This window comes from Merops nubicus, unplaced genomic scaffold (assembly GCF_000691845.1).
Source record: "Merops nubicus isolate BGI_N331 unplaced genomic scaffold, ASM69184v1 scaffold13001, whole genome shotgun sequence".
In the NCBI taxonomy this organism is placed as follows: Eukaryota; Metazoa; Chordata; class Aves; order Coraciiformes; family Meropidae; genus Merops; species Merops nubicus.
Genome location: NW_008587654.1, coordinates 12284 through 29552, shown reverse-complemented (window position 1 = coordinate 29552; position 17269 = coordinate 12284). Strand labels below are relative to the sequence as shown.

Genomic DNA, 17269 nt, shown 5'->3' with positions numbered 1-17269 from the left:
TGTTGAAAAGCAAGAAACAATTGTGTTGTAGGCCAGGAATCACCTCTAACTGCAAACTGCATACATAGAAATCCACTGGTAGGAAGAATAACTTCCTTTAGAGTACTCAGAAAAATTGTTTCACTGACTTGGCTTTCACTTTCGTGAAACAACCAATAGTTTCCTTTCATAGAGGCAAAGCATAGATAGTATTGAACACCTGGGGTTACTTTTTCTGTAGTAAATTGAATTTTCCTTTCCAGAGGCAGCAGTTTGAATCTCTAGTTTGTCAGGTGTGTTGTCTAAAAAGGGCAAGTATAGATTTCAAGATGTCAGCAAGCCTTGCACAGAACTTAAACATTCATCGTGACCTTTACTGAGAGGGATTGGAAAGGACCAAAGGCTAAACTTCTTGTGTGCTCTTCCATCCTGTCTCAAAGCTGAGACACATTTGTCAGAGCAAGAGAGGATTACACAGCCTTCTCCATGATTTCTCTCTAGATCCAGCAACACACACCTTCTGCCATTTGTGCTTTGAGATAGAGTCCATTTTAAAATCTGCTCTGCGTGAAGTATCTGTCTATTTGTTTATTTTCCTGGAAGAGCAGCAACTAATTTTCATTTCTGTATTCAGAGCCACAGCCTGTCCTGACTGTTTCAAACCAGCAAAGAACAAACAGGTAGGATCTCATCGTTGTATTTCTTTCTGACAGTCAGAATTTCACAGCAGTAGCTACAGAGAAGAACTTATCTGGGCAATCAGTCAGTGTTTAATATCTGGTTTTCCTTTATCAAAAATCTCTCTGGTTTTCAATTGTCTGCAAATGAAGTTGTCCCCTTTAGTCACTTAACATCTCCTCTGCTTAGGAAAATTAAGAGCTTGGTGCTCTTCTTTAGGTCTTTTGTTTTCCAGGCTGTCTAAAGACCGTAATTCTAGGAATGTTCTCTGTAAATACCTCCCTTAAGATCTGGGAATTTGACTGTCATGCATTAAAAGTAGCATAAAAGATGATCCTCAAGCTCTCTGTGGGTGAAACAGTTCAGGTAAGTCACATTGTGAGGATGAGATTCCCCAGTCAAAAGAGAAGTGATCACAGTGCAGTTTCCATCTCCTCTGATCTGAGTGGAAGGCACAGCACACGGGGGATGGTTTTAACCTGTCTGCCTCTGGAGGAGGGGAGGGAAGAGAAGGGACCTTGTTGCAGACCCTGAGCACACACACAGTCGCTGATGGAAAGGAGGACATGTAAGAATGAAAAAAAGGCAGTTGGAGAGAAACTGATCCAAGTCTGGCAGTCGGTGTGATCAGAGGGAGAACAAGGACCTTCTAGCAGAAGCCTGTGCAAGGCCTTTTATTCCTTCTGGTGCAGAGTCTACTGACATTTGGCAGAGGCAGTCTGACCCCAAAATTCTGCCTACTCTACTCAACCCTACCCAACCAACGAATGCAAGTCTTTTTTTAGAAGGATTGCATGGTAATAACTCACTGCTTGCTGCATTGCTTTCCTTTAAAAGGGGGGAAATCCCTCCTAAGGAGCTAAACCAACAGGGCCTGGCTGTTAAAACCACACAGGCAACAAGCTGTCAGGGACTGTAAAGGGAAAATATTGACTCTGAACAGCCTCCAGAGGCTCATCCTTACAAAGAAGCTCTGCTTGAAGCTTCAAGTGCTGTGCTAATCAGAGAAGTAGTGTAAGATTTGGGTTTTCAGTAAGAATTTCTGTGTCTTCTGCTGTGGTAGTTATTTAAAACTGGGCTAGTTTGAGGGTTTTCCAGTTTGTCTGTCCTGTGAGAAAGGGAAGTGCTACTATCTCTGATTTATGCTTAGAAGGAGAAAGAACAGCTTTCCTTCAGACACCCAGGAACTCTGTGTTAGAGCAAAGACTTGAATTATCCCAAACAATGAACCAGTATTTTTCAGGGTTTCTTTTCCAATTCTTTTTTTCCTCCCATATTCCCAGTCCAGCACTTGACCACAGGCATAGCTGCTTCCTGCCATTGAGGTAAAAGCTGAGCCTTATGTGTACTGAACTCTGGAAAAAGGGGAAGGTGGTTTGGGTTTAGGTTCATGGATTTAGGATACTGGTTTTAATCAGTTTTGCCAGGTTGGACCTGAGCTCCCAAGCACTATGTTTTTTGCTCTTGCTTTTGCACACTTTGGTATATCATCTGAATGAACATAGTTCATCCAGAGCCATGCTTGGCATTTCTTTCAGCTAACCAAAGGGCAGGCTTAGCAATGGAGTATTCTGAGGAGCTGGAGATTTATTTGGAAGCATGGCAGAAACTTTAGACCTGCACTTGTTATTGTTTTTTTCCAGTGTAAAAGCAGAACAAGGAAATACACACTACTATTTGCATGTGCCTTCTAGAAACAAAGGGGCAAATCCTAGTTCTGAGGCTAAATAACTGTTAGGTTCCAATCTGTCAGCTGTATTAGCTGTATTGCTTTCATGTTGTGAATAAAGTTACTTGAATAGATTTTGGTAAATTTACCTGTTGCTCCTTGTTGCCCTATTAGAGTTAAGAGCAATGAGTTCTTGCTGATACAGAGTTGGTTTAGGTATAAGGAAACAAAAACACAAGTGGAAAAAAAAATCCATGGTGAGAAGTGTGTAGTGTGGATGTTTTAGGGTCTTTTTCTTCCTTAGGCATATCCTTTCTTAGCTTCTCTTAGTTCTTGACTCATCTTTTTATTTCACTGTGCAGTCTGTTTTCACTAGAATGGCAGTTATAAAAGCCCTAGAGAAGATAAAAGAAGAGGATTTTCTCAAGTAAGTATATACTGAAACTAGTTCTTAGTACTGTGCTTTTGTACAGAATTAGGATGGGGAGGAAAATATTAGGTGGGCGAATAGTGGTAAGATGTCTGTAAAAGAACTTGAATTGTTTAAATTCTGCTGGTTTACTGGTTAAAATGTGTTTTCTGCTCTTCTGGTAACACTGACAGTTGAGTTTATTTAAGGAGCAACCTTAAAATGCTCGAGTTAGGGCACAGAGGATGGAAAACTGGACGTGACACGAATGATGGTCTTTTTCCCATTAGTAAAATTGCTTCATGGGTTGATTACCTCAGGAACAGCACAGAGGAGGAACTGTGGGCCAGAGAGCTGCAGCTCTGCCCTGTGCTTTCAGCAGAACGTCTGGGCTGGCATGGGATTTAGAAGGGTTGGAAGTGAAAACAATTTGTTGTAGCATGGCAATCATTTACATTCAAAAATCTTCATGGACATCCCCAAAACCACAGGAGAGATTTAGAAATCATGGAACTTCCTTCTGTATTGGGAACATTTGAGTTTGTAAGGCAAGCTTCTCTTTTCAAGAAAGACTTTTTCCTGTATTTCCAAAACGTTAGGACTTGACTTTCAAGAAAACACAAAGTGCTGTAATATGGTAAAAACAACAAGCAGTGGGAAGACATCAACAGACACTTTCTCTGTAGTTCACTGTGCTTAATGGCACAAAGTCTTCACAGCTCTTTTCTTTGACTCCCAGCAAAGATGGGGTGCTAGATCCTGAAGGCAGTTTTCATGCAGTACTTGGTTTCATTATTGCTATAGCTATAGTGTGGTGCAGCTTATTAGCACACTTTGGAACTTTGGTAACTCTTGTTGACATATTGACAGAACTATTTGCCATGGACTGTTCTTGGTTTGCTTAATTTTATCCATTTCTTGGTGTTCCAGCTTTTAATGTGAATGCAGAGTTTGTACTGTAGCTGTGTTCTGACATTAATAGTAATTTTTAATCATTTTTTTCTACAGGCATTTTCCATGTCCCCCAAGTTCACCAGAGAACCTCTGCGTTGCTCTGGAAATTCAATGCAATAATGGTGCAGTTTTTGTGGCTGGTAAAGTGATCCATTTATTTGCTCCTATGTTGTCTTAAACATAACTTTATAATACTGTCATGACACCCAGAAGATTCTTGCTGTTTGTTAATTCTTCTCATTAAATATAGAGAGCAAAGAAACAAATCTATCCTGTGCTTACCATTATTTTTCTTTTGCTTTGAGAGGTGGAAGAGTTCTTCTAGAGACAGCACAGGGTGATGTGAGGATAAAAACAACTCTCTTTGTGCCCTTGCTCATTGAAGGAGCTTAACCAGAAGAAGTTTATGAAACAAAGAATTTTGCCCTGTTGTCAAAAGCTTGCTTTCTCCTTTGGAAAGCCTTTATCCCAAAAGCTGCAGTTGTAGTATGTCCCCTCATAATAAGTGAGGGTGATGGGAAAGGTACTTCCCCACTAAATAAACTCCTGGCAGTGCTGTTCATTTGCTTGGATTTTGATTTGGATTCAGAGGTTTTCACCATCTGGATTTATCTGCATGTTATTCTATCCCAAACTGCCAGTCTTAATGGGATTAATAAAAGTTAAATTTTGGAAAGCTTAGCTCTTTCCAGTTTCCCCCTCCAAACCAAGATAGCAGCTGAAATAATTGGGTGAGACAGGTAATGCAAGAACATTTGGTATTCCTGAATTGACATGACTCAACACTTTTATCACATGCCTGCAGGAATATCAGCCCTTCCCCCAGTCCTGTGTATAAAACAATCACTTATTTAAAGATATGCAAACAAGTTATTAAAAAAAAAATAAACCACAAACAAAAACTGTCAACAAACTTGCAATTTAAATCCAGTAAACTATGTTTAAAGGGACTGTAGAAGTCCTGAATAAAACAAAATGTAAAATGAAAAGAAAAAAATGCAAAAATGAATGTTCTTATGGCAGGCTAGTTGACGTTCAGTACATACCTCTTTCTTATTTTTAATTGCTGATTAGGCAGTTAAATGTACATTTTCATGATCCAAGATAGCCAGCGTAGCCTTTTCCAAACACTCTGTTTTATTTTGGGTTGCTTTGGTGGATGGTTTTACCAGGATTCACCTGTGTGGAGAGAGAGACAGAGGGTTAGGTTTAATATTGGGTTTGTGATTTATAGTTTATAGCTTGCTCCAATCAAAATAAACCCCCAAAAAATAACCCCAAGCAGGATGTTGTCTTTAATTTTTGAAGAATTAAATCCAGAACAGGGCTTATTGAGCATTTATTTTGCTATTACTACATGAGATGGGATCTTTTTGTAGGCACAGAGTTGGTATTGCCCTCCTGACTTTGTCTTTGGTGTTAAGTGATCACTTCCCCCCACAATGTTTTTTTAAGGGTTCAGGAGGAGCTGTCAAACCAAGAAACACCTTTTGGGTTTTTTTTTAACCCACTCTTGTTCAGATTAAAAGCTAAAATTATTAGAATGGGGAGCTGAGAGAGAGAGAAAAACCTATTATTTTCCTTTTTCCATTTTATGGAAAGAGAATATGGCAGTGTGAAGCTACTTCTGAAACATTAGTCATAGTACTTTCAGTATTTGCCCCAGTGAAACAGTATTACTCAGTTTCCCCATTTGTTTGTGTGGGTTTTTCTGCAGATCGAAATGCAAGGAGGAAACACAGTCAGAAATAGGAAAATATGATACTAAAAACCAGAAAAATGGAGATGCTAGGGGCACAGTATAACATCCACAGCTCCTTTTGAACTCTTTTTGTTTTCTATATGCAAGTTTTCAGATTGAAACTTGTTTGTGCAGGGGGGTTACATATTGTTCTTCATGAATGAGTTCCTTGTTTTGTGCATATTTTCACTTCTTATAAAAGCTGTCAGTCAGAAAGCTCCTCTGGGTGCTCAGACTGTAGCAGTCCTCAGGTCACAGGAGACCTAACACAAGACCATGGCTGCAGTCAGTCAGAGGATGGCAACCTTGGCATCATGTCAAGGTTCTTGAAATTCATACTAGTTTCTTACTGAGATGTTTTGCTCACATGGTTTTCCTTGTAACGAGCCAAAGCATTTCAGTTGGAGTTTCTTTTGTTAAACATTCAGACAATGGCCAAACTCAGGTTGCAACCTGAACTACTTGAGACAGGAGGGTGTGGGAATTTATGGGAGGCTACTTTAAGATCGTGCTCTGATGACAAAAAAAAATTTCATTCAGATTTAAGTTGACTCAAACAAGGCACTTGAACCTCTGGGTGTTACTCCCAGTTGTGCCAGGCTATATACAGTTAGGTTTTTGTGGTTATACCTGAAGGCACAACTGCAGCAACAGGCTCCCCAAGTCTACCTTGAGGCTGCCTGTCGTTGATCCTGACACTCTCCTAGGTGCAGCAGCAGCAGCAGCATGAGCTTCCTACTGTTGCTGAGATGCTCTTCTTGCCGTAAAACAAGTTGAAACCTGTCAATTTATTTTCACAAGGCTCCCACGAAAATTAGATGTGTTGTCCCATGCAGTAATGGAGCTTTCTTCATTGCTTTAGAATGCTTACAGGTAACAGAGTTGTTTTTTGCAGGAAGGTACAACAAATATTCAAGGAATTTACCTCAGACTCCCTGGATTATTGATGGGGAACGGAAGCTGGAATCTTCAGTGGAAGAACTGATTTCGGAGCATCTGATGGCAGAATTCAAAGCAGATAGTAAGTATCCAGGAAATCTTTTACCATACACATTTTTCATCGTTACTTGAGTAATTTTTTAGTAGCTACTCACTTATTTTAAGAGTCTACTGGAAAAAGACCTGTATTTCTTTCTCTCTTAGCTTTCCAAGTCAAAGCTTGTAAACTATTTTAGCTATGATCTGTGAGTAATTAGATGACCGCTTTCTTTTATGCAGTGTCTTTTATTCTGCTAAAATATCTCCTCAGTTGATCTGATGATGCAAATATTATGGTTGCATGTGGTAGTATTTTTGCCTAGCCATATTTCTTAATGGTTCATAATTCCTGAAGTGACTTGTGTTGAGAAGGTTTTTGCCATCAGCATTCCATGCCTGCCTAGCCTTCAATGCTTCGTGATAAGTTTCTTTTCTTCAGTGTATGAAGTTCCAGAGGCTAAAGTACTGGGTCCAGTTCTGGGCTCCCCAGTACAAGAAAGACGTGGACATACCATGATATGGCCAAAAAAATGAGACAGAATAAACACTGAGAAAAATCTTTATGTGCTGTGTATATACTCTATGTAGAAAAAAAATTTGAAACCATCATTTTTCTCAGAGACCTTTTGGAATAGAGCTGCAGAGTTTCCTCTAGTGCAGGGTTTGGTCCCATATTCCTCCTTCAGGCAGAGCTTAAAGATGGGAGGGGTATGTGGAAGGAAACTAAATACCCAATGGTATATTTCTGTAGCTTGAAGGATGAAAAATCCCAGATACACAGAGGTTACTTTTGAGTCTGGACTTGAATTTTCTTCCTATTTTGTCCAGATGTGTGTGACCAGCAGAAATTTCTCTTGGTATCTTTGGAAACCATCAGGTATATGTACAATTAAAAGTTGCATCTTGGAGGAAGACAGCTCTGGTTTGATTTTATTAATAAACTGGAATTATCTGGATAAGAAATTAATAGTAATTGGAATTCCTTTAGGATGCTACTGCCTTTTTTTTTTTTTTAATTATTTTTTTTTTGACATTTCCAGGGTTGTAGCAATCTTATTCAGGCCAAGGAACTAGGAGTCCTCTTCCACAAAGTTGTGATGTAATGAACAATAACTATCCCAGATTTGTTCAAATACAGCACAGGCTTCATTTTATAAAGATGCTCTTTGAAGTAGACTTGCAAACAAATTTGTTTTGAAAGAAAATATTTCACCTTTTAAAAGCCGTAGAGAGCAGTTTAAAGATAAAATCAAATCTCACCTGCCTTGTTTAAATCTGTTACAGGCTTTAATTTTTCTTCCTCTGGCAGAGAAGATGTGGATGTAAGAACACTGGGCAATGGTAAGGCTTGGAACATCCCTTGTGAAACACAGAAACAAACCAAATGGTTGACCAAAGCTGCCCTGATAGCTCTTGCTGAGTGCTAAGTGCATCACTGTGTGACCAGGCACGCTTTGGAATTTTATCTTGGAAGCACTTTTGGTGATACTGATGTATTTATTCCCCAAGACCAAACAGTTCCATCAACCCCCCGGAAAGTGGAGCCCTTTTTTGGCGTCCCTGGCTGTGCAGATGCATGGCAATGCACAGCTTGTTAGGAGTATTTTACTTTATTCACCTCCTATTTTTAGGCCATCTATGGCAGACTGATTCCTGTCTCGTTTTCTCTTGGGTCCTCTACTTTGCCTCACTATCACTGGCCAGTAGGGAAGCCTTATTTTCTCTTTGAACTTGAGTCCTTTATAAAGCTCAGTTGTTTTCCAATATGCTGAAGCTGCTCTAGCCAAAGGAGGAGGGGAAAGAGAAAGTAAAAATGAACAGTGATGTGTTTGAGCTGCTGTCTGATTTGTAGTGTAGTTCTTGGCATTGCTTGTACTGGGGATCATCCCTGGCCCTGAGCACAGAGTGCAGCTATTGCAACAGATGTTGAGCTGAGGGAGCGGGATTTAACATCGCCTTGCACCTGGGCATTGCTGTAGGTGACAGAAAATAAGCTAATTAACTTTTTTTCTTATTTTATTTTTTAATTAGCACAGACTTGTACAAGATGTCTTCTGGGAAGTCGTAATTTGCACTTATTGCTGATACTGGGGTTTAGTAGCCAAAAAAAAGTCCCTCGTTTCTTTCCTTCCATCTGATGCCACATCCCTAAACCCGCAAGTCCTCTCCCTGTTTGCAGAACAGCAGACAATCTTCACACCTTCCAACCCTACTGCATAAATTCCAACGTTAATTTAGAACAACATGTTTTTATGTTTTATGACCGTGCACGTTGCCAGGAAGGCCCTTTGCAATTGAGCTCGTGAATCCTCGTAGGATACATTTTACTGCTGAGGAAATGAAGGGACTTCAGCAGGTAAATCATTTGCACCTCGTGGAACTCGTCAGGCATGTGTTTGTGCTCTAACCACAGAGTTTTGCTAACTGATTCTTTTTTAAATATCACAGACAATTAATAAGTCTTCAGACAAAATACAGGTTCGAGATTTACAGCTTGTCACCAGGTCAGTATTTATCCTCGCTGGCAAGGGATTGCAAAGTGATGCTTTGGGAGTTTCACAAGCATTCTTGCTCACAGCCTTCTATAATTATGCTTATGTTATGTGAGTAATTAATTTCTTTTGTTTAGAGAGGCGATTGGTCGTATGAAGGAAGGTGAAGAGGAAAAGACAAAGACCTATAGTGCCTTAATATGGACAGACAAAGCAATACAGAAAGAAGATATTGCATTTCTAGATGATATCAAGGTATCTGTGGCACTTTTTGCTAATTTATAGGACCTGTCATGGTGTCCTAAGAAAAAGTTGATGTACTTACCCCTGTGCACATACTTCTGTGTTTGGTTTTGGGTTGGTTTTTTTTTCATCAGGGTTTCTCTTGCTGTAAAGACTTTCAGACCTTGCTTCCTTCTTCTCGCCCTTCCATACTTCACTGTTGTCATCTTAGCAATCCAGCTGGCTGGCTATGAGCCAAGAGAACAGATTACTGTAGAATGTTGGCCTTCTAGTAAACCAAGTAATAAAAAAGTAGTGAATGGGAGAGGAGGAAATCTGGCACCTGAACCTCTTTCTTTACCTTAGACAGTGTTTTGCCTAAGTGAGTGGAGATCTTTTCTTCTGCAAGCTCTAAAGCCATTTTTCCACACCTGCAGGGATGAGGAGTTTGAAATATCTCTGGAAAGCAATACAGAGGCCTCACTGTGAAGAGTGGCAACCAAAATGGCAAAAAGTGGTCAAAAAAATGGCAAAAAAAAAAAAAATAAAAAAGGCAAAGAGTGCTCAATGTAACAGGCACACTGTGTGTGATGGTTTGGAATTCCTGCATTAATGAGAACTTTCTCCAAATGTTCATCTGGGAGATACTCCTGATGGAGACATGTGTGCAGGTTTTGGTGTGTTGCACCATTTCCTAGGGGCCTTGGCTGTGAAATCATTCTCAAAGCAGCAGCCCAAGCCATTACAGTTCAGGGAGACTACTGGTGGGAAGCTTATTTTTTAGCTTGCCCACACTTCCTGCAAAGTTGCCTTTCAAACTGCTGCATCTCATTTGGGAAAGGGGGTGGGGAATGAACTTTTTATAAAGACTGTTGTGAGATCAAATCTCATTTCAGTTTTTTTTCCTCACTTTTCTTTCTAGGGGGTTGGCTGTAGTTTAGACAAAGCATTTTGTGGGTGGAATTATTTCTTTTTATTTGATTGCCCTGAGGCTCTCAGTGAGCTTTTAGGTCCTGGAGTCATTCCAGCAAAGGACTATGGAGATTTCAAGGTTATTCCTCTGTATTTGTGATTCCATTAGTTTGTGTTCATGTGAGGCCTTCTCGTTCAGCCTTTGAGCTGGCTGTCCTTTTTCCCTTTGATAAACATGGAAAAAATGAGTCTTGCCTCAGGAAGATTACTCAGCTAGCAAAATACAGTAGGAAAAAAGATGTGATTGGTTAACGATACATATGACTGACCCTCTGTGCAGCATGTTGCACGTTTCCTTCCTCATTTCTTTCATTCCCTCTGGTAACAGGAATTAAAGCTGGACCAGAAGACACCTCTGCGGGTTCTCCACAGGAGGCCCCTGGCCGTGAGGTGTCGGGTCATTCACACCATGAGGTCAGAGTACATCGACGAGCATCACTTCCGCCTGCACCTGAAGACCCAAGCAGGGACGTATCCTTCGGGGCCATGGCACCAGGCCTTTGTGAGGCAGCATGCTGATGACAGTACTGGGGGCAACGGGAGGTTCCCTGTTGGCATCTGGGCTGTTTCCAAATCCCTGCTCTTCAGCAGTCATCGTGTTTGCTTTTCTGCCAGAATTCACATTCAGGCTTTCATTAGACAATGCTGCCTACCTCTCTGTCTGTATTATCGTGATGACCACTCTGAAAGTTTGAAGTTATAGCTACCAAAATGCACTAGTTAAAGATACATTTAAGCCACTTTTTCTCCTTTAACTTAAAACTTTGCACCTTAGAAAAGCTTTTCTGTGCTGTTTAATCCACTGCAGTGCTGTACATTGCTGCTACTTCTGAGTTTTGTGATATGATCAAGTCATCCCTCACTCTGGAACGAAACAGAAAATACAAGTCAGCAGTGCAGCTCTTGGCATTGGAGTCAGAAGCCAAGAATTAGGAAGTCTTTTAAAGATGGCCATGGCCTTAACAGACGTTCACCACACACTGGCGTAGAACACAACACTACTTTTGCTTTGAGCATTTTTCACCATACTCTTATTTTCCCTTTTACTTTCTTTGTGGTAAAATAGACCTTTTCTTAGCCAATCTTTCTAGCTACATTAAAGAATTTGTGCATGGGGACTTTGGAAGAACAAAGCCCAATATTGGCTCCCTGCTGAGCAGAACTGCTGACATTCTGGAGCTGGATGTGGAAGTAAGTTCTTTGCTAGTTGTCTTTCCTGGAAAAAAAGTAACATAGCTGCATTTGTGAGATGGTTTCAGTGGAATTGCTCAAACTGAATCAACGTTTCCTTGACACCGTTAATAGAAAAATGGATGTTAATGCAAAAATAGTGGTTTGCACCCCACTGCCACGTGACAGGCTTCCTCTGCTGTATCCATGTCAGGGAGGGGTGGGAGGATGTACCATGAACTGACAACACTTATTATTAGCAATGTTACATGTACCACATCATTTCTTTTTGAAATGGGGTCGGATGACATATAGGAGAGATTTGACTTCCTCTTTCAGTGCTGGTTCAAACACAGCAAAAAATTGTCTCTGCTGGAGTCAAATGAAAAAAACATTTGTTGTGGTTAAAAGGATGTACATAGAGATATGGAATTAATATTTAACCTCATGGTTTGGCAAGGTTTCTGTAAAACATGGGGGTTTATTTCAGGCAGCCAGTGATCCGTGTGCTTGTTCTCGTGTCGTTCTGGAAAGCTGCCCACGGGTTAAGTTTTGCAGAAGAGCCTTGCAGGTTTTGGTGTCTTCTGTGGGATAATACAGAAGGAGAACTTGCTGAGGGCACTTCAGTTACCCCTGAAAACAGGGTCTTTTAGTCTAGTTTTCCTTGCTCAGGAGGCAGATTTGGGGGCAGGTGATGGTTTTCTGCTTGAGTCTTGCCTGCACTGCCCACTACCTGAATATCTCCATGGCATCAATTAACAGATTGTTTTCACATCTTAACAGCCCATGTACAGGGTGGGGAGAAGACAGAGATGGTTCATGTTTTTATTAACAGCTCTGGACTCTGTAAATGCAGCCCAGCATCAGATGATGCTCAGGAGTAGCAGTAGAGGAGTGTGTGATTGCAGCCCTCTCCAGACACATGCAGCCACTAGAATGAGGTGGATCTTTCATGCCACTGTCTCCCGTCTCTTATTTTGGTATTCTTTATTTACTGTTTCTTTCCACTCTTAGCCATTAGCTGAAAAACACAGAGTTGGAGACCAAGCCTCCTTACACACATAAAATACCAAGTCTGCTAATTTGTGCCTCTTTTTTTCTCCCCGCTTTTCTAGTCTGTTGATGTTGACTGGCCTCCAACCCTGGATAATTAACTTTTCACTTGGGATGAGGAAGAAGCAGCTCCTCTGTCAGCAGCTGTTTTCTGAACACTGTACAGTATTACAGCTAGGTTGCAAAATATTTTCTGTTGAACATTTGGATCATGTTGATCTGCCAAAGGATACTCTTAACTTTGAATCCACTTGAAACACTCTGGACCAGGTAGCATTCATTCAACCTCTAGCCTTCTTTTAATTTCTTCTGCCCATAAAAAAATTTTGGTAAGCTAGTGTATTGATAAAAAGTCTTTTTTTAAATATAAGTTAAATGGTCTAACATGCAGACTGTGTACTGAGCATCATATGTGCTGTCCACAGTAGTTTTAAAATGTTTTAATTAAAAATAACCCTCCCTCCAGCCAAATTTTTTTAAACTCTTTTTATATTGGGTGCTGCAGCTTTCTTGTCTTGATGGAGGTAGCCCTGAGTTACCTGAAACCCAGCCCTCACTTCTTCCAAGTGCTGTTCATGCAGGGAAGCTCCAAACCCAGTAGGACAGTGCCTGGAACAAGGCAGTGCTCTGCTCTCCACTGGCTGCTTTTTGGTCAGTATCAGTTGTAGAGATGGGCCAGTTTGTCTCCCAAAGTACTTCCAAAAGGCAAAAACAAGTTTTCAGAGGAAAACTTCGCACTTAAAACCAAGTTCCTCTCGTGTAAAAACATCAGTGATGCTTCCTAGAAACAGCAGTTGAGGTACTTGAGGCCTCAGCAGCTCTCTGGCCTGCTAACAGGTCTCTTCAGGCACAGGGTTTCCCCAGATGAGTCACCGTATATAAAAAGATTGGGAACTCCTGGCAGTGGAAATCTAGAGAAAAATAGGAATACCAAGAAACTGGAAGTGCAGGCAGATATAAAAGGTACCAAAGAATGTTGGTATTGAGAGACCAAGGCAGAGATAAAAAGCTTTGGTGTGTAGCATAGTGCCTTTTTTTTTTCTAGTACCTAGCCTTGGGTGGGTGCCTGGAAGAGCTGACCTTTGCCTAGGAACTTGCCTGCAATAGGGAAGACCTGAGGCTCTCTTTGTTTATTTTAAATGTTCCACACAAAGCACCACCTACATCTTTAGGAAAAGCCACTTCTATGCCTGTATCATGTTCAATGCATTAGGGGGATGCTTCTGCTTACCTGAAGTTAAACTATTGACAGGCAAATAAGGTTTAGCATTTAAGGGCTCTTCATGAAATGCAATTTCAAAAAACAAGAGAGTAGTATTTGCCAAGACTAAATGACTGTTTGGGGTCAGGGAGGATTATCAGGAGGTCTTACCTTCCTAAAAACTGAGCTTGAACAATCAGTCTAAATATTCTACACTCTGCCTGTGACAGGCTGTCAAAACTTGTCTCCTCCTTTGCTTTCCTAGTCCACAGTAACGTTAAGCGTGGCAGTAGTTCAGAAGCTCCTTTTTTTCTAACACAAAAATAATAGGAACAAGATTCAGACAGCAGACAGCAATATTTTTGTTTTTAATTGTAAAGCTTTTATGAGCAACAGATTCCAGGAGTGTTGTCTCAGATACTAATCTGTACCCAGAAAGGAAGTGTCGTGAAGGATGGAAAACTTAAACTGAATTCAGCAAACAAACAAAAGAGCATTTCAGTCTCTGTGTGATTTCTTGAAACTCCAAGTGAGCTAAAATGTGATTTATAAATTCCATAAACTGCAGAGGGGAAAATGAAAAGTAAACATGACTGCACTGCAGACATGAGAGACAGAAGAGCTGTTCCAAGGAGGAAATGGAGCTCTCAGCTCCTGCCCCTGCCTTGGTGCAAGGACCTCAAGGTGCTCTCAGCTCCTGCAGCTCTTTCTGCACTGTGCTGCCCATGATCGTGGCGACAGTGACCATCAGGTTCAGAATCAAAATGCAGCAAAACAAGGCTATAAAGATTACACTAAATGTGCTAAGTCTGATCTTTTCCCCATACAATGTAGAGAGTCCCACCAAAACTTCCCAAACTGCTTATTTTTTTATCATGATAAACCCCAATGGAGATGGGGGAAGCTGCTGATGGAAACATTTCTACAACTCTCTGTATAGTTATTGTTCAGTGACCATGTGAAATTATGAAAATGAGAGATGGAACCTGGTTTTCTGAACTTTGTTTCAAGTCTGCAGTTTCTGATACAAGGTAAACACTCAGAACTATCAGAATCCTTTACTGCACACGTTGCTTTAGGTTTTGTAGTGACCAACATAAACTGTGCCAGAAAATACTCCGGAAAGCCCCAGGATAAGGAACCTACCTTCTTCCATTCCTCTGGCTTTCCTGCAGGGAGGGATGTCATGAATCTGAGAAGGCTGCAGAAGCAGAGTGCTTAGAACCAGTTTTTTTTTAATTACCAAACCAAATAGTTTACAAAGGAACACAGAATTTTGAAAATATTTAATTATAAAGTAAAAACAAATTGTACTATGAAAAGCTTTCTATGAAGTGAGTAAAATGTTTACATTGAATATACTTAAAACTGAGAACTTCAAAAAAAAAAAATCCTGAATAAACAACACTTTTGAAACTTTGTTTGTATTTCTTTGGTCTTTCTACTACTTATGACTGCAGAGGAGCAATGCAGAAGTGAGGAAAAACTGCCTTCAGACATGGAGGGTCAATTCATTGTGCTGTGTATGTGGAGTTAGGGGAAGCAGTTTTCCAAATTTCCTCTATTCTGCAGATTGTCCAAGGAGAATATCCTGTCAAACCTGGGTAACTGGTGTGATGCCTTCCAGCAGCAGCACCGTGCTGCTTTGAACACCATGAGTTAGTTACTGCAGTGAAGGAGTCACTGTATGGCTGTGACCCCCAGAGGTGCTCTACTTTTGGAGCTCCTTTCTGCCTTGCACACAACTATACATCTCAAGTGGTTTTTATGATCTGGGGCTGTGTTTTTGGGTATTTATCTATCCGAGCGTGATTTTTCAATTGTGCCTTTCTATGGTGCAGTTTTATGTTGCCAAACAGTAGCAATTAAGATTCTTAAGCCTTATCCGCCATATAAACCAGCTGTATAACTTAAGAAATACTCATATATTTCTTACTGTGTTGCTTCTTAAAAAATAATAATAATAAAATAGCAAAGCCCTATAATGCAGAGGAGAGTCTCTTACCTAGCCAGTTAAATCCACGTGAGCTGTCACGAGGATCTCACAACTCAGGCTAAGGAGGAAGACTGGGAATGAAGTGGAAGGGAGAAAGTTCTGCTTTCTGACACAGAGTATAGAGGAGTGTCTTTAATTAGCACTGACTGAAATGGCCTGAAGTTGTTAACAGAGTGCACCGAGCCCAGGCTGTACTAAAGCTGCCTCTGGCTTGGCCCCAAAGCTTTCTTGTGAGGGGGTGGTGGGGAGGCAGGGTCTGAGCCTTACTTTAAGCAGTCACTTGCATAGCAGGAAACTGCCTGGATACCTGAGGAAAGAATAGGTAGGTGCTTGGGCTCAACATATTTCTGAGTTCAAAACAACACACACATCACAGCTACACACACAGGAAAAAACTTCCAGAGAAATAACACCGTGCTCCATTCCTAAAGCAACAAGGGTTTGTCCTTTAAAACAGTGCACTTGGGATGAAGTGCAGAGAAGTCCTTACTTTCTGTTTGTAGTTTTGTGCAGTGATTCATTTACAACAGAGTTGGACTATTTAAAAATTCAAACCTTCCGGTCTTTTAAAATACATCTAACAATGACATAGTCATTAAAAAAATTTTTAGAGTAAATTTGCCTTCAAAGCAAATGGAGTGTGGTGAAAAATATGAGAAATCAACACGTGATCTTGTTTTAGGAGAGGAATATTTTATATGGAAGAGGGTAAGACACTTAAACCTTTCAGGTAAGTCGAGTACAAGTTTAACCTTGTTAGGAGAGCCTGGACTAGAGTGCCCACGTGCAGGTTTTCTTCCTAATTTCTGTCCTATCAGGATTTAACTTACCATAGCAAAAAAAAGGGTTATTCTTCAAACAATTTAAACCCTGTGAATTATTTGGCATTTTAACCCTTCTGAAGCTGCCAGCTTTTACAGTCCCCAGTGGTAAGGGGTATGTATTAACAGCTCCCTTTTCCAACAGTGTAAAATTATGCATAGAAGGTTCTTTGAAGGTGCAGAACCCCAAACCCTACTCCCATCGCTCTTCTGTAGGGGCACCCATCTTTGGGCTGGAATATGTAACCTGAAGTTGTATCATGAAACTTGCCTAGTAACTTTCTGAAAGAGAAAACAGGGACTCCAGAAGGGCAAGGGACTCCTCTTCACAACAGCTAGCCACCAGAAAAGCTCTACGTACCCGCTTCCAGCCCGACTGCTGGCTCAATGGTTATAGCTTTGTAAAATGGCATCGAGGTGTAAGGACAGCTCGTCAGTGCGGGCACTGTCGGCGTCATAGTACTGGTTATCAGCAAGGCTAGTCTGGTGGTTGGTGGATAGTCTTGACTGGCTTAAAACTTCTTGGTCTATAAACCCATAAACTGCTGGGTCGGCCAAGTTAGGCTGCGAATTAAAAGGCGTGCTGCCCGGGGCTGCTACGGAGGGGCAAGGCGGGGGCCCCTGATGGAGCTGCTGCCTGTGGCTGCCGGCGCTCACCAGCGGGTTGTACTTCTCAAAGTTGATGCTGGTGCAGTTCACGTCGTCGGTGTCCATGCCCACGATGCCGCCGGCGGGGTGGGCCTGGTGAGCGACGCCGTTGCTGGGCAGGCCCTGCAGCTCCCCGCTCGACACCGCCACCGCTCCCAGCCCCTCCGTGCCCCCGAAGCTCCGGTAGAAACCCGAGTCCTTCTCCTCGGGCCAGTTCATAGGGGTGTCGGGATAGCCGGCGGCCTGAGGGGCGTCTGCCGCCAAGCTGTTCTGCAGGTGCGTGCTG

General features: G+C 41.4%; 2 protein-coding genes across 2 annotated transcripts in view; one reads left to right on the top strand and one right to left on the bottom strand.

Moving 5' to 3' along the window:
- Positions 1 to 613: 613 nt before the first annotated feature.
- Positions 614 to 12418, top strand: PUS10 (pseudouridylate synthase 10; the record flags this gene model as incomplete). The annotated part of the gene is made up of 11 exons (XM_008949003.1): positions 614 to 659; positions 2689 to 2753; positions 3744 to 3829; positions 6326 to 6451; positions 7693 to 7749; positions 8688 to 8764; positions 8857 to 8912; positions 9038 to 9155; positions 10423 to 10565; positions 11186 to 11285; positions 12380 to 12418. Coding segments are annotated over 11 exons (913 nt in total), but the record flags the coding sequence as incomplete, so codon positions are not given.
- Positions 12419 to 16719: 4301 nt separating this feature from the next.
- LOC103781293 (proto-oncogene c-Rel-like) overlaps positions 16720 to 17269 on the bottom strand; it is a 7278-nt gene continuing 6728 nt past the window's right edge. The window contains 1 exon segment of the mRNA XM_008949002.1: positions 16720 to 17269. This exon segment is cut by the window's right edge and continues 23 nt beyond it. Within this exon segment, the coding sequence (XP_008947250.1) occupies positions 16720 to 17269 (550 nt within the window).